This window comes from Carassius auratus, unplaced genomic scaffold (genome assembly GCF_003368295.1).
Source record: "Carassius auratus strain Wakin unplaced genomic scaffold, ASM336829v1 scaf_tig00214354, whole genome shotgun sequence".
NCBI lineage: Eukaryota > Metazoa > Chordata > Actinopteri > Cypriniformes > Cyprinidae > Carassius > Carassius auratus.
The window spans coordinates 46664-63930 of record NW_020527628.1 but is presented as its reverse complement, the minus strand read 5'-3'; the positions used below and the strand labels follow the sequence as shown (position 1 = coordinate 63930).

At 41.3% G+C, this 17267-nt stretch overlaps 1 protein-coding gene across 1 annotated transcript; it reads right to left on the bottom strand.

The window, feature by feature from the left end:
- Positions 1 to 1637: 1637 nt before the first annotated feature.
- LOC113091898 (putative uncharacterized protein DDB_G0288537) lies at positions 1638 to 12441 on the bottom strand. Its single transcript, XM_026257573.1, has 6 exons — positions 12400 to 12441; positions 3976 to 4071; positions 2979 to 3077; positions 2674 to 2702; positions 1953 to 2009; positions 1638 to 1830 (listed from the first exon to the last, which is right to left on the bottom strand). Exons 2-6 carry the CDS (start codon positions 3998 to 4000, stop codon positions 1645 to 1647), a joined length of 396 nt encoding a protein of 131 aa, XP_026113358.1. The 5' UTR covers positions 4001 to 4071; positions 12400 to 12441; the 3' UTR covers positions 1638 to 1644.
- Between the last annotated feature and the right edge of the window lie 4826 nt (positions 12442 to 17267).

Below are 17267 nucleotides of genomic sequence, written 5' to 3'. Positions count from 1 at the left end.
GTGTGCTGTGACAATCCTTGACTGTTCATTGTTCAGTGAAGGATAAGTGAATTAAACTGAACACAAACACCATTAACTTAAGCATATGAAAGGCAATAAGCAGCTAAATGCATTCACACAAATAACTTTTTGAATGTTTCAATATTTTGTTTATTTATATGTTTCCTTGATAAAGGCCTAACACGACAGAGTTGTTAGAAAAGAAATGCATAGTAAGCTCGTTGATGATAATGTCAGGATCTGATGAATCAGTGTTTTGAACTGGTTCATTGAGCCGAACCGTCTGAGAAGAAGCAGTACATGGAAATGAATCAGACTTTGCATTACTAATGTACTGTATTTGCTAACATTATTAAATATTACTGTATCAGTTTGATCTTCCAGTGTGAATATAAAGACCGATCATCAGTGCATTAGTCACAATCATGAAGATTACCATCACTGTTCTTACGACTGAATCTGAACCTGAAAAAGACGAGAGTGTGAGAATGATTTGATGAATAACACTTAGATACTGACAGAAACAGATCAGATCAGGGGTTAAACTGACTGACAGAGAAACATCTGAACACAGATCACTGAACAATCAAATCATTCATTTCTCCTGGAGACTGAGAGAGCACGATGACTTATTAATAGATGAATAAATGATAACTGATTGATTCATCTGATCATCAGTGATAGTAAAATTACTCAAAACAGTAAATAAACTACAGATTAATACTTACTGCTGAATACTTTCATTAAAACCCAACAACTCATAGCATCTATCAAACCATCTGAACACACACACACACACACACACACACACGTTCAGTGTCTTGCTCAAGGACACCTCAGTAGCCTGAGACTCGAACCCACAACCTTACAGATAAGAGTCAAACTCTCTAACCACTAGGCCACGACTTCCCCACAACTTTAACAAATAAGCATTGGCTGATGTGGAGTGTGCGCACTTTTATTTTTATTTTTAAATGATGATAATGCAAGGCAAGAGAACAGCATAACTGTTACGTATTTTTAGCAGAATTCATTGAGTGATTTGGTGATTTGTCAGTGTGATTCATAGATTAAGTGTTTCAAATGCAGGCTATTATATACACGCAAAAGTTTTTTTTTTTTTTTACCATCTTTTGGGGGGTTCTTGCTTTTTTTCTTGCTAGTCGGATACAAAACTTCCATTTAAACGACAGTTAAATTAGTCGTTGCACACACCCCTACAATAAACACATACAGTAGTTGTCTGACCGCCTCCAGTGTTTGACGCTAACAACAGTCCATCTGTTCTCATGAGTCCATCTGAGACGAAGCAGAAATACTGTCTGAGTTACTTCTGCTTCTGTCATCACACTGGAAATGGAGAATCAGGTGAAACGCTTTGCATTGCGGGATACAGTTAATATTATAGCACTGATTTCTCTCCGTTGATCGTGAAGGAATCTCAGTTTCATTTCTACTGCTGAAGTAGTTTACAGCTAGAGTTAGTTTTAAGAGAAAATCACTATTACATCAATATAAAGACACCCTGTATATATTTACAGCAAACACACATTAAATAACGGCCTCAATAACAGATGAAGAATGAGACTGAACTCTTAAATCTCAGTTAAAAGCTCCTCACAAGTGTTTTTCTCTGACTGTTGATTATGATTGTGAAACCACTGAATCCGGCTGAGCTTCCTCCGTCCCGGTGCTCCTGCTGTTCTCCTGGTGTTGTGTGTTCAGAAGAGGATCCATCTCAAGTGATACTGCTGGGTTCTGGTTCTGGTTCTGGTTTTCGTTCCGGTTCTGGTTCTGGTTTGATCCAGTGGCTGAATCTGCTCCTGCGTTCTGGGTTCAGAATCAGACAGACTTTAACATGTGTTCTTCAGCAGCAGTGATTAATTAAAGAAGGAAGCAGAAGCAGTGATCTACAGTCATCTCTGTGCTTCTGGAGTAATCCTGACACTAACCTGAGATTCCTGATTCTGTGATCCAGCAGCTGCAGCTCGACCAGACTTCATTGCTTTCTGTGTTCAAGACAAGACAGTTCATTCACACACACACACACACACACACACACACACACACACACACACACACACACACACACACACACACACACACACACACACACACACACACAAACACACACACACACACACACACATCTTCACTAAACGTGCTTCTGCTTCTCACACAGTTTAAAGATGCAGTCAGTGACTTTGTCCAGTTTTAAAAAGCTTTATATTTAAACTAAAGAATTGCACATTTGACAAATCCCATTAAACTGATGTAGAGTCCTCTCAGAAAGACAGCTGCTCAAAGAGCTTCTTATTTATATAACTTAATTTTACTCAGTTAAATGTACAAGTATTTAGTCATTTCCTTGCACATGTAATTGAGTAAAATTAGTTATTCTATTTCAATAAAACTCAAGTGAAGTGAATTTCCCCAAAACAGTCCTTCAGTAATGAAGCAGAAGTAATTCACAGATTATTATAGAGTTTGTGGAATCAGTTCATCACAGGTGACAAATAGAAATGTGAATAGAGCAGGTCTATTTCCACAGTGACGTCTGTAAGCAGAAACTGATGTGTGTCTGTATGAAGTATTTAAGAGAAACATTAAATCACCAAGAGCTCCTTTAACTCACGGCAGGAGAATGAATCACATCTGGTTTCTGATACTCACCGTACAAGACTGAAGACATGGTGTGATCCCTGTGAGGAAAGAGATCTGATCAGATTCAGACACATCACACTCAATAACAGACCAGTCTCAGAACGAATCAAATAAACCCTCAGATCTGTCTGCATACATGAGAATGAGTTTAATGTTCAGAGTGTGATGAAGAGCTTCAGATCAGTTCAGAAATCACTGAACAAACAGCATCACTGAGTCACAATCAGTAAAACAACAGTAGAAATATCTCTTAAATGAAAATGAAAATCCCAAAAGACCTGAAGTGAATGTATATAATGTTCAGTTATACTCACAGGGTTCAAATACCAGTAAAATCATCAGAATTAAAGTGAAGAGTAATTCAGAGGAGAAGACGATGATCCTCATGTCTCCCGTCGCTCCTTCACCATTAACTGAAGATGACAATAAACAACAGTGTTTTATTTATCATATTCACCACAAACAGCATGATTAGCTGATTACACTGATTATTACAGAACTATATAATCAAACTGTGTTTATTAAGCTGGGGACACACTACACGATTAGCTGAAACATCCTGAGACTGACCGATAAACCTAACCATTGTGTATCATGTTCAAGACAATGATCTTTCATGAGATCGAAATTTCCTTATCCATTAGACTCAAAAATAAATATTTATATAAAATCATTTTATTTTGTGTCTTTTATTATTTTTTATGCTAAATTAGTTTTGAACAATAACTATTCATTATGTTCATAGATATATTAGTTATGAAGAAAATTAATCATGAAGAATAGATTATTTGTTATGAAATTTATTTAAAAATTCTTAACTTTTAAGAAAAAGTTAAAAGTCAAGAAGAATTCTTGATAACATCTTTAAAAAGAGAGAAATCGCTGACATCATTTAAGCTATTTTAATTTATTTGACTGTAGATAAAAAAAAACATGAATAGTCTCAAAACCCTTTAACTTGCAATGTTAGCTTATGAAATAAAATAAAGATAATAAATAAATCACAATAAGATGTGTAATCAAGAACAATATTTGATAAAATGACAAAATGAAACTTAAATGTTGTTTGACAGTGAACATCTTCATAGTCTCATATACAATATCTGGAGACAGTCACAAATATTAAACATGTTTAATAAAGTATTTGTGAAAACGAGTTGTAAGTTTCTAATCTTTAGACATGATGTGATGTTTCTGCTGACTGCAGACAGTGACTGAGCTCAGACCCAGATCTGTATTAGTTTATAATAATCATTAATGTGCAGATATATGAGTGTAATAGTGTAGTGTGTGATGATCAAGTGTTTTCACCTGTTTTGAGGATCAGTTCAGTCATCAGAGCAACAGAGTTCAGTAACACAACACCGACTGATCCAAACACATACACAGCTGTGACACGAGGAAGAGCTGAAAGATCAAATCATTCAGTTCAATATCAGCAGCTTTACATACAATTACACCACAGTAACAACCACTACAGAGAAAAAACACCACAAATTAAATATCATCAGGAAAGAAGTGCTTCATGAAGATAATGAGAACTAATAAATCATACAGACAATATTCTGCAGAATAATAAGGTTCTTCATCATTCAGTTGTTCATTGATAGAAGTTGAATAAAACATGACAACAACACAATATTCATACACAAACACAACCTCATATTTCACAGACACGTTTGTGCTTGATTGAGGAAACATTACAGTGAAATATCAGCTTGATTTCATGAAAATCATTATCACAACAACTGAATTAAAGCTTTTCTGGGATAGAAAATATTCAATAAGATGAATAACTTAACTACACTTTAAAAACACCTGTGACATTTTACAGTAAAAATAAAATAAAGTCAGCAGATGTGATTGCCAGAACATCATCTTAAAATATACATCTGCAGCATTTCATTTTTATAACATTTATGATACACTGAGAAGAGAAAGTTACTGAAGAACAGCGCTGCTCTCTAAACACAGAGTACAGCTTGAGTAGGGCTCCATCCCAGCTGCTCAACAATAATTAAATCTGTTCTATATTAATATTAACATATCCATAAATAAAGATACAAATCTAAACCTATACATAATTATAATCATCATCAGTTTATAATGTACGCAGCAGGCTGTATTACCACATCTGCACTCGCACTCCTCTCACTCATGTTTGTGACTGAATTCACATGATCATCATAATTAATGAACAATTAGGCTATATCTGGGAAAAGACATCAGCACAGTCTGACACAGAGAAAAGAAAAAGCCTGAGATGAAGTCTGTCCATCACTTTCAGGGAGCTAGGTTCATAATCCTGTGAAACTGTTTGACTGTTGAGCTCAGTAACGTGTTTTAATGTTGACAATGACTAAATGTATTAATGTCGGTAATAATTTCACCAACAACAACACATCTGATTAATAATTTAGTTTCTATTACTTAGAGTATATTTGTTATGTGTATCTGTGTGATTAATTATTTCTGAGTCCGTAGGTGGCGTTGTGGGAGGATTTCTTATGCGAGAATTGTGACGTCATCGGGGATACCGGATAAAAGGCACCGAGACGGCAATGGCGGTGCTCTCTTTCTCTCCGCTTCCCATTCATCCGCGTCTCTCATCGCCTCTTGGAGGCGGTTTTGTTTGTTTTATGTTAAACTTAGGTTTAACGTACAAAGTTGGGTTTTGATATTTGATATTTGATATTTAGTATCTTTCTTATTGTTCAGTTGCGGGTAGTGTATGTATTTATTTATTAGTTCACGTTTGCTTATTTAGTAAGAACTGAGCGAGGGAAGCAGATGTCCGGAAGACTCACCTGTTTTTATTTTTCGGTAGCCAGGTAAGAACTTTACTCCGAGAACAGGTGTAGTTAGGGGAACTGTTTTCTTAGCTTCCCTACCCGTGAACTGTTTGTTCTCTTTATCATCCATTAGATTGTTTTTTTTATTATTATAAATATTATTTGTGAATGTTTGATTTGAATTCTGTTAATTAAATAGAGACGTCTTGGAACTCACATCAGGGGTTGTGATTCTTCTTTGTTATATGTTCGGCCTGTGTCCTTAGAATTCACGAGCCTTGAAATGGTAATGGGCCGTAACATATTTGGGCGCTCGTCCAGGGATTGATCTGGATTTTGTGTGACTTTGTGTGATCTTTTGGATCTGTTCACACTTGAATTTGTTACTTTGTAACTTTGTTGAATCACAGACTTTGATGGGCATTTTTGGATTGTGTAGTGCTTTATTGTTTTTCTCTTTAACCTGAGACGTTTAAAAATCATGTTTGAATTAACGAATTTTATTGCGAATCCGACGCAAGCTAAGTTGTTCCAAATTAATAGGGTTGATCTTATGAAGATTGCTGCACATTATAAGGTTGGTTTTCGCAATACGCAGTCCAAACGGGAACTTCAGGTGTTGCTTGTGGATTCGTTACATAAACAGGGCGTCTTTGGTGAAGAGGAAAAGCTGGTTGATTATCCTGAAGCGGATGAGGTTAGTTTAGATCTTGCTTTACAAGTCAAGAATTTGGAGTTGCAAGCTAAAGAGCACGATAGAGAATTGTTGAAAGAAAGGGAAGAATGGGAGCGTGAGAAAGAGAGACGAAGAGAGCGTGAGAGGCATGAACTTGAGTTGAAATGGCTTGAGATGGAACAAGCTTGCCGCCTCAAGGAAATCGAGCTGAAAGCTCGTGAAAGGGGTGCCGCGGATGTTTCGGATTTCGATGTGGGTCGCAATATTCGTATGGTTCCTCCTTTTCGAGAAAAAGAGGTAGACAAGTTTTTTGCTCTTTTTGAACGGGTTGCCATCAATCTTAAGTGGCCGAAAACATTTTGGCCCATGTTGTTGCAGTGTGTTCTTGTGGGGAAAGCCCAGGAAGCTTATTCTTCTTTGTCCGTGGAGGAGTCTCTCGATTATGAGGAAGTAAAAGCTGCTGTTCTTCAATTTATGAATTGGTTCCTGAGGCTTATCGCCAAAAGTTTCGTAATCATCGAAAAACTGATGAGTCCTACGTTGAATTCGTTAGTGAGAAAGAGTCAATGTTTGATCGGTGGTGTGCTTCTATGAAAGTAAAAACGTATGAAGAGCTATGTGAACTGATTATCTTAGAAGAATTTAAAAACTGTTTACCAGAACGCGTTGAAACGTATCTAAATGAGTAGAAAGTTCTCAAATGTTCTGCCGCTGCTGCTCTAGCGGATGGATATGTGCTTACACATAAGACTGTGTTTGGTACTGCACAAAATCCTGGTAGCAACAGTCGAAGGGTAAAGCGCATCTTGGATCGCGCTCCGCGTGAGGATAAAGTGGCGGAGAATTCTATCAAATCCGTGTTGTCACCCGTTTGTTTCTACTGCAAGAAACATGGACACATTATTGCTGAGTGCAAAGCACTCAAAAAGAAAAATAGTGTGCCTAAACCGGTAGGTTTATTGATGTCCTCGCCACATTTAGAAGGACTGGAGTTGTTAGCTTCACAGGCTGACATGTGTGAAAAACAGGGGTATGTCCCGTTCATAATGGACGGATTTGTGTCTTTGGTTGGTAATGCAAATTCGCGAAAACCAGTCAGGGTACTTCGTGACACAGGAGCGGCTCAGAGTTTTATTCTAGAAGGAATATTACCGTTGTCAAATGAGAGCTCTATTGGTTCAAGTGTCTTGGTACAGGGATTTGAGATGGGCTTTGTGAATGTGCCTTTGCACAGAATTGAAATTGAGACCTCCCTTGTTACCGGCCGTGTTGTTGTTGGAGTGCGTCCGTGTCTTCCCGTTCGTGATGTCACATTTATTTTGGGGAATGACTTAGCGGGAGGAAAAGTTTTTTCCAGCCCTGAGGTAACGAATGTTCCTCTTTCCTGTGATACTCCTGATGAATTGGCTCAGAAATATCCAGAGGTATTTCCTTCGTGTGCTGTGACCCGCGCTATTTCACAGAGACTTAAAGATAAAAGCTTTGATAAATCAGAAGGTGAGTGGGAATTTGATTTGAATAATACGTTCCTCTCGAATTCAGATTTTGGTGAAAGGACGTGTTCAAACTCTGTTGATGGTTTAGACATCGCCATCAAGAAACGAGACGACTATTCATGGAGCTTGATAAATTGTCTCTGTCACGCGAGCAGCTTATTGTTGAACAGAGGAAAGATGAGGAAATGTCATCCCTCTTTGAAGCTGTTGTTCCTGTTGAGCAACTCGAGTGTGTATCGCAAGGATATTTTGTTGAAGATGGTGTGCTAATGAGGAAGTGGAGACCATCAAATGCTGCTGCTACTGACGAATGGCAGATTGTTAAACAGGTAGTAGTTCCTTCCTCATATCGTCCTGAAATCTTGAGACTTGCGCATGACGGTCCGTTCGCCGGTCATTTAGGAGTAAACAAAACATATGATCGCGTGATCCGACATTTTTTCTGGCCTGGCTTAAAAAAAAATGTAGCAAGTTATTGCCGAAGTTGTCATGTGTGTCAAAAGATTGGGAAACCGAATCAAAGTATTCCACCTGCTCCGTTATATCCAATTCCAGCCATTGGTGAACCATTTGAGCGTGTGATGGTTGACTGTGTCGGTCCCTTGCCTCGAACGAAGTCTGGTAATCAGTACTTATTGACAATAATATGTACATCTACGCGTTTTCCGGAGGCAATTCCTTTGCGGAAAATTACTGCACCGGTGATCGTAAAATCACTTCTCAAGTTTTTCTCACTGTTTGGTCTTCCGCATACTATTCAATCCGACCAAGGTACGAATTTCATGTCGCATGTGTTTAAACAGGCTCTAGATCAGCTACACATCAAACACTGCACGTCAAGTTGTTACCATCCAGAAAGCCAAGGGGCACTCGAACGGTTCCACCAGACTTTAAAATCAATGCTTCGTGCGTTTTGTCTAGAGTTCCAGAAAGACTGGGATAAAGGAGTGCCTATGGTCATGATTGCAGTGAGGGAGGTAGTACAGGAATCATTAGGTTTTAGTCCGGCCGAGTTAGTGTTTGGTCATACTGTTCGTGGCCCACTAAAGCTAATCAAAGATCATTGGACTAATGATCTGAGAACAAACAATGTTCTTGATTATGTTTCAGAGTTCCGTTTGAAACTGCACCGTGCATGTGAGTTAGCCAAAGAAAATGTGAAGATGTCACAACACCGAATGAAAACACGTTTCGATCGTGGTGCTAAACTTCGTAGTTTTTCTCCTGGTGATAAAGTGCTAGTGCTGTTGCCAGTACCTGGATCTGCACTGCAGGCTTGTTATCATGGTCCTTACCAGGTGAAGGAGAAGGTGAGTGAGCTTGATTATGTGATAATGACCTCCGATAGAAAGAAAAAAACTCGTCTGTGTCATATTAACATGCTTAAACCGTACTTTGAGAGACAGTCAGATCTGTCTAGAGCGAAGTCAGCTGTGTTAATAGTCTCACCTACAGATTCTCCGGTGGTCAAAAAGCAGGCGCTGTCCAGTGCTGATCTACCTGCTGATGGGGTGCTGTCCAGTGCTGAACCATTGCCTTGTCTATTGTCCTCGCATACCTCTGATAGTGCCGCCGTCCTGACCACGCTGGAGGATGATGTTGATTTTCCTTCTACAGAGTTGGTGGCGGGAAGGTTGAGAAATTCTGAGATAATTCAAAATCTTGACTCGTTTCTTTCTCATTTGACTGTTATCGAACGCTCTGACGTGATTAGTGTAATTCAGACATATGGTAATCTGTTCTCTGACGTTCCTTCACGTACTTCGCTGGTAGAGCATGATATTGATGTTGGCGATTCAAGGCCTATAAAACAGCATGCATATAGGGTGAATCCTGAGAAACGAGCTCAGTTGAAAAAAGAAGTTACTTTCATGCTCGAAAATAACATCGCTGAGCCAAGTTTTAGCCCTTGGAGTTCACCCTGTTTGCTGGTTAAAAAGTCAGACGGCTTGTTTCGTTTTTGTACCGACTTTCGACGTGTTAATTCCGTAACTAAACCAGACAGCTACCCACTGCCTCGTATGGAGGATTGTGTGGATCGTGTTGGAAATGCTGCTTTCGTCACCAAAATCGATCTTTTGAAAGGTTACTGGCAGGTGCCTCTGTCGGATCGCGCAAAAGAAATCTCTGCGTTTGTAACACCGGATCACTTCCTGCATTACACTGTAATGGCTTTTGGTCTACGAAACGCACCGGCGACTTTCCAAAGGTTGGTAAATCGTGTTATTGACGGCATGCACAACATTGAAGCATATCTGGATGACTTGGTTATTTATAGTGCATCCTGGTCAGAACATGTTGAACAGCTTCATGTTCTTTTCAGTCGTCTGTCTGACGCTAATCTTACAATCAATTTAGCGAAATGCGAGTTCGGACGAGCTACGGTGACTTACCTGGGAAAGATTGTGGGGGGCGGTCAAGTTCGGCCCGTCGAGTCTAAGGTGGAGGCTATTACTCATTTTCCTGTGCCCACTACGCGCCGTGAGTTGCGTCGATTTTTGGGCATGGTTGGGTATTACAGGAATTTTTGTGTAAATTTTTCCGTTGTCGCCTCTCCCTTAACTGATCTCCTCAGTCCAAAAGTGCCATTTAAATGGACAGAACCGTGTCAAACAAGTTTTCAAAACATTAAAGCGCTTCTGATGAATTCTCCTATTCTCTTTGCTCCTGACTTTTCCTCTCCGTTCTTGCTTGCTGTTGATGCAAGTGACACAGGTGCTGGAGCTGTACTTCTCCAACGAGATCAGACTGGTGTTGAGCATCCCGTTTGCTATTTTTCACGGAAATTTAATAAACATCAGCAACGTTACTCCACCATTGAGAAGGAGGCATTAGCTCTTGTCCTTGCTCTCCAACATTTCGATGTCTATGTGGGTTCTGTTTCGTATCCGTTGATTATTTACACAGATCATAACCCATTAGTCTTCCTGGCCCGAATGAAAAACAACAACCAACGTTTGATGCGTTGGAGTTTGTTTTTACAGACGTTTGACCTAGAGATTCGACACATTCGTGGTAAAGATAATGTTATCGCTGACGCTTTATCACGTGTCTAATAGGAATAAATTGTTTTTTTCTCCCTTTTTGTTAAAAAAAGAGGATTAAAAAAAAAAAAATGGGTAAGAAAGATTATTCCTACAATTTATTCACTTAAGGGTGAGGGTGTTATGTGTATCTGTGTGATTAATTATTTCTGAGTCCGTAGGTGGCGTTGTGGGAGGATTTCTTATGCGAGAATTGTGACGTCATCGGGGATACCGGATAAAAGGCACCGAGACGGCAATGGCGGTGCTCTCTTTCTCTCCGCTTCCCATTCATCCGCGTCTCTCATCGCCTCTTGGAGGCGGTTTTGTTTGTTTTATGTTAAACTTAGGTTTAACGTACAAAGTTGGGTTTTGATATTTGATATTTGATATTTAGTATCTTTCTTATTGTTCAGTTGCGGGTAGTGTATGTATTTATTTATTAGTTCACGTTTGCTTATTTAGTAAGAACTGAGCGAGGGAAGCAGATGTCCGGAAGACTCACCTGTTTTTATTTTTCGGTAGCCAGGTAAGATCTTTACTCCGAGAACAGGTGTAGTTAGGGGAACTGTTTTCTTAGCTTCCCTACCCGTGAACTGTTTGTTCTCTTTATCATCCATTAGATTGTTTTTTTTATTATTATAAATATTATTTGTGAATGTTTGATTTGAATTCTGTTAATTAAATAGAGACGTCTTGGAACTCACATCAGGGGTTGTGATTCTTCTTTATTATATGTTCGGCCTGTGTCCTTAGAATTCACGAGCCTTGAAATGGTAATGGGCCGTAACAATATTATATAAAACAAAGAGGCGATTGGTTAATTCATAATAATCATATGGTTTCATTGAATAACACTGTTAAAATACATAATGTAATATAAAATAAATCAATATACACTATTATAATTGCCTGCAAAGGGCACCGAAGCCTGATAATTACTGTTACATTACAGGACGATCAAATCCTTCTTTAATATTGACCAAACATTTAAAACATACACTAACTTTTTTATTTTTTTGGCCACTTTTTGTGATAGAAATGCTACGGTCTCTTTAATTTCTTCAACAAAAGCATATGGACATCACAACCCTTACCAGAATTACCCATGGTTTTATCATAGTAAAACTGCTTAGTTTTATTGTGTGATTTCTGAATAGAGAGTAAAAAATCAATCACACAGCTGTATGAATAAAATCATAACCATAGAAAAGTGTCTAGATCAGGAGTGTCAAACTCAATTCCTGGAGAGTGTGATTCAACCCTAATTAAACACCTGATCCAGCTAATCAAGTATTAACAGTGTTAATATACATGACATCTGTGCTGAAGCTCTGCAGGAACTGATCCCTGATCTAGAGCAACGATTGTACATTTAGAAATATTAACATTTATTTATTTTTTTTTGTTTGTTTTGTTTTGTTACTGTTAACATGTTTTTAGTGTAGCATTTTTACAGTTCTTTACGGTTACAATTATGATCATATTTTCCAGTGTAGAGACTAGATCTCTGTTCAGAAGAGCTGATAGTGAAATCATGACAGTGAGAAGAAGATCAGAGCAGATTATTAATACTCTACCACATGACTGAAATGATTTATACTGTACCGTATGACTGAAATGATTTATACTGTACCGCATGACTGAAATGATTTATACTGTACGACATGACTGAAATGATTTATACTGTACCGCATGACTGAAATGATTTATACTGTACCACATGACAGAAATGATTTATACTGTACCGAATGACTGAAATGACCATGTGAAGCTGATCAGTGCCCAGAGAGACTGGAGAAACACAATCACACAGACCCATCCGACATGATCTGAATACCAACAAACACATCAGCTTCAGCAAGAGTTCATCACTGACAAACACTGCACTGTAGCACACATGTAAGATGATTCAGTTCATGATATATATCAAATTATCATACCCTTTTCATTTCCCAGAGCTGTGATGTAGAAATAGACCAATACAGCATTGATCAGCATCATGAGAGTTAAATACACTGATCTCCTGACCGCAGGTGAACCTGAAAAACAGCTTTAATATTACTACACATTAACAATATTATAATATTAATATTATCTGTACTTTAGTGTTTCTTCAGTTATATCATCAGAGCTGGGTAGAAACCGATTACATTTAATCTGAGTTATCAGATTCCAGAAATTAAGCACTTGTAATTAAATTAAATGACATTTTAAAATACTCAGAATCAAACTGCAGTTACTTTTTATGGATTACATGTTTACATATTATTCATACAGATGATGTCCCTTTTATTTAGTGATTCTCCCTACTTCCTCTTTTCCATCTTTAAACGTTCCTTCCTGAAATATCATCCGCTTCTATAAACTCAGACTGTCACGGTAGGAAATCCATTGTTTCCTCCGTGTCATGTTTTGTGTTTGTATTTGTACTCACGTAGTCTCCATGTGCTCGTTTGGTTGATTGTTGTCACCTGGGTGTTGATTGTCTCGCTCCAGCTGATCCTCATCCCCACTCAGCTACTTATACTCACTCATCTCTCTGTCTGTTGTCAGATCCTCATTCATGTTCAGTGTCTCAAGTTGGATTACAGTCTCCAGTGTTCGTGTACTGGATTGTGTTCGTGTTGTCGTCTTCGTGTGAGTGTTCCGGTCTGTTTCTGGGTTCATCCATTGACCGTCTTCACATTCACCACCGACTTCACCATCCAACACTTCTCACGCCACCGTAGACCTTCTATCACCATTGCCTACATTCTGGATTCAGTCCTCATCATTCTCATTACTGTTATTTACTACCATCTTCAATAAACCTTTCTGATTGCCTGCATTTGCTTCCTCCTCTTTTACGAGCCATCACAGTAGGATCTGACCATCATGGAAGCAGCAGGCGATCGCTCCCCATCTCATCTGGAGGATTTTCTGCAGAGAGCCGTTGGTCGTATGGATCGCAAAGACAAGGCGATAGATGAGATGGATCGAGCTTTCCAAGCAATGGTGACGAAGGTGTACGAGCTCGCTCTCCAGGCTCAACAACAACAACAACCGCCACCCGCTGCGCCTCCCACGCCACCCACACCGCCGATCGTCTCCGTGGGGATTTCCCAGTCTGAACCACGCCTCCCCATTCCAGAGAAATATGCGGGTGAGCCAAAGTTTTGTCGATCATTTCTGTCACATTGTTCTCTGCACTTCGCCCTGCAGCCCCGCACGTTTACCACCGAGGAGATGAAGGTGGCATTCGTCTTGTCACTACTGACGGGGAGGGCTGCCCTCTGGGGGACAGCGGTGTGGGAGAACCAGGACAGCTGCTGTGCCTCGTTCCACGCCCTTTCGGAGGAGATGAGACGGGTCTTCGACCGCTCCGTCGCCGGGAGGGAGGCGGCTAGACTTCTCACGGACCTACGTCAGGAGGACAGGTCCGTATCTGACTATTCTATCGAGTTCCGCACCCTGGCGGCGGAGTGTAAGTGGAGCGAGGAGGCGCAGTGGGATCACTTCCTGGATGGGTTGGCTGACCGCATCCAACAGGAGATCCGCGCTGTTGAACTCCCCACTTCTCTCAATGGTCTGATTGACTTCGCCATCAGAGTAGACAACCGACTCGACCAAGCCGACAGACGGAGGGGGAGAGCAGTTCTCGTGACCAGACCGGAGGCTCAGCGTCAGCGCTCAGAGGTTGCGGTCAGCCCACCTGGAGATCTTGAACCCATGCAGGTGGGGCGAGCTCGGCTCTCCCGGGAGTAGAGGATCAGGCGGAGATCCCTGGGATTGTGTTTATACTGTGACAGCCAAGAACATCACATCCAGCGCTGTCCGGTAAAAGACCAAGCCCGATAGTAAAACTGAGGCTACTATCGGGTGGGATCTCTGCTAGGAAGACCTCATCTACATCGACACTCCTTCCGGTGAGTCTACGGTGGTCCACCCACGCACTCGATCATCACGCTTTGTTGGATTCTGGGGCCGAGGGTAGTTTCATGGACTTCAAGTTTGCTAGTAAGCTCAACATCCCTCTCACCTCCCTCAAACACCCCATTGCACCTTTTCCTCTCAACGGACACAGACTGCCAGTCATCACACAGACCACTCTACCTGTTTCTCTCATCACATCTGGTAACCATACGGAGGAAATCTCATTCTTCATCACGGACTCACCTCTATCTCCCATTGTTCTCGGTCACACCTGGCTCCATAAACACAACCCCAGGATCGATTGGCGTCTCGGATCTGTGGTTAGCTGGAGCGAGGAGTGTCATTTGTCTTGTCTTTTGTCTGCTGGTGTTAATGTTTCTGAGTCTGTGTTTCAGGGGAAAGCAGTGGATTTGGCTAACGTGCCTGCGGAGTACCACGACCTGAAGGAGGTGTTCAGTAAGTCTCGGGCTGATTCTCTTCCTCCTCATCGTCCCTATGACTGTGCGATAGAGTTATTGCCAGGTACTTCTCCGCCTAAGGGCAAGTTATATTCTTTGTCTATTCCAGAGACGGCAGCCATGGAGAAATATATATCCAGTTCTCTAGCAACGGGGTTCATCCGCCCTTCTTCTTCTCCAGCGGGGGCGGGGTTCTTTTTTGTGGGAAAGAAGGACGGATCCTTGCGACCTTGCATTGACTACCGAGGGTTGAACAACATAACGGTAAAGAATACCTATCCTTTGCCACTTATGTCTTCAGCTTTTGACAGGTTGCAGGGAGCGTACGTTTTCACTAAATTGGACTTACGTAATGCTTATCATTTGGTCCGCATAAGGGAGGGGGATGAGTGGAAGACTGCCTTTAACACCCCTAGAGGCCATTTTGAGTACTGTGTCATGCCGTTCGGGCTAACGAACTCGCCAGCAGTCTTCCAAGCACTCGTTAATGACGTGTTGCGAGACATGGTCGATCTGTTCATATATGTTTACCTGGATGACATATTGATTTTTTCTTTGTCTCTCCAGGAACACGTGCAACATGTACGACGAGTGCTTCTGCGGTTGCTAGAGAATGGATTGTTTGTCAAGGCGGAGAAATGCGTTTTTCATGCACAGTCGGTTTCTTTTCTAGGACACATCATTTCGACTGAGGGTGTTCGCATGGATCCTGAGAAGGTTAAGGCTGTGGCAGATTTTGGCCATCCCCAGAGTCTCGCAAGGCCCTGCAGAGATTTCTGGGGTTCGCCAATTTTTACCGGCGTTTCATGGGAGCAGTGTTGTCCCAGCGCGCATCCTCAGACGGAAAGGTGCATCCTTGCGCTTATTATTCTCACCATTTATCTCCTGCGGAGGTTAATTATGACATTGGTAATCGAGAGTTGTTGGCAGTCAAACTTGCACTGGAAGAATGGCGTCACTGGCTTGAAGGGTCGGGTGTACCTTTCATTGTATGGACAGACCATAAGAATCTCGAATACATTAGAACCGCCAAAAGACTTAACTCCAGGCAGGCTCGGTGGGCATTGTTTTTCGGTCGTTTCGATTTTACACTTTCTTACCGGCCGGGTTCCAAAAATATCAAACCCGATGCTTTATCCCGTCTTTTTGAGCGTTCCGATTGTACTGCTACTCCCGAGCCCATTTTACCGGGGACCATCATTATCTCCGCGCTCAGATGGGAGGTCAAATCGAAGGTTTTGACTGCCTTAGAAGGGGTAACGCCCCCGGCTCGTTGCCCACCGAACCGATTGTTTGTGCCGGAGGGGTTACGGTCAGACGTTCTCCAGTGGGGTCATTGTTCCAGTGTTGCTTGTCACCCAGGGGTTAGTAGAACTAGGTTTCTAGTCAAGCAACGATTTTGGTGGCCTGGTATGGCTCGTGACGTCCATGACTTCGTCTTGGCTTGTTCGGTTTGCGCTATTGGTAAGACTTCCAATCGACCTCCAGATGGGTTACTCTTACCGCTGTCTGTCCCTTCGAGACCCTGGTCCCACATTTCGCTAGATTTCATTACCGCCCTCCCGCCCTTTAAGGGCAATACGGTGATTTTAACCGTAGTGGACCGGTTCTCGAAGACGACTCATTTCATTCCCTTGCCCAAATTACCATCAGCCAAGGAAACAGCGGTAGCTGTCATTGACCACGTCTTCCGTATACATGGCCTTCCGACAGACGTGGTTTCTGACAGGGGTCCCCAATTTGTGTCCAGATTTTGGCGAGAATTCTGTAAATTGTAAGGAGCGACTGTTAGTCTTTCTTCCGGGTTCCATCCCCAGAGCAATGGTCAAACCGAGCGAGCCAATCAGGATGTCGAAAGGGTTTTGCGATGTTTGGCTTCCAAGAATCCTTCGTCCTGGTGTCAGCAACTCTCAATTGTGGAGTAGGCACACAATTCTTTGCCAGTGTCATCTACGGGCATGTCTCCATTTAAGTGTAGTTTAGGGTACCAACCACCTAATTTTGTCAGTACGGAATCCGAGGTTTCGGTCCCCTCCGCACACGCACTAGTCCAAAGGTGTCACCGCACCTGCTCCAGGCTAGGTCGCGCACCAAGGCTAAGGCCGAACGCCACCAGTCGAAGCCTCTCCGTTACGTCGTAGGTCAAAGAGTGTGGCTTTCTACCCAGAATATTCAGATGCGTTCCATTTCAAACAAGCTTGCTCCCAAATTTATTGGCCCGTTTTCTATTACCAAAATTATTA

What these genes read in the sequence shown, in the direction of transcription:
- LOC113091898 (XM_026257573.1), bottom strand. Translation starts at nt 4,000, where the DNA reads ATGACTGAACTGATCCTCAAAACAG. An exon ending in TGAACTGATCCTCAAAACAG is followed by an intron (nt 3,078 to 3,975) that starts GTGAAAACACTT and finishes TGTCATCTTCAG; the next exon opens with TTAATGGTGAAGGAGCGACG. An exon ending in TTTACTGGTATTTGAACCCT is followed by an intron (nt 2,703 to 2,978) that starts GTGAGTATAACT and finishes CTTTCCTCACAG; the next exon opens with GGATCACACCATGTCTTCAG.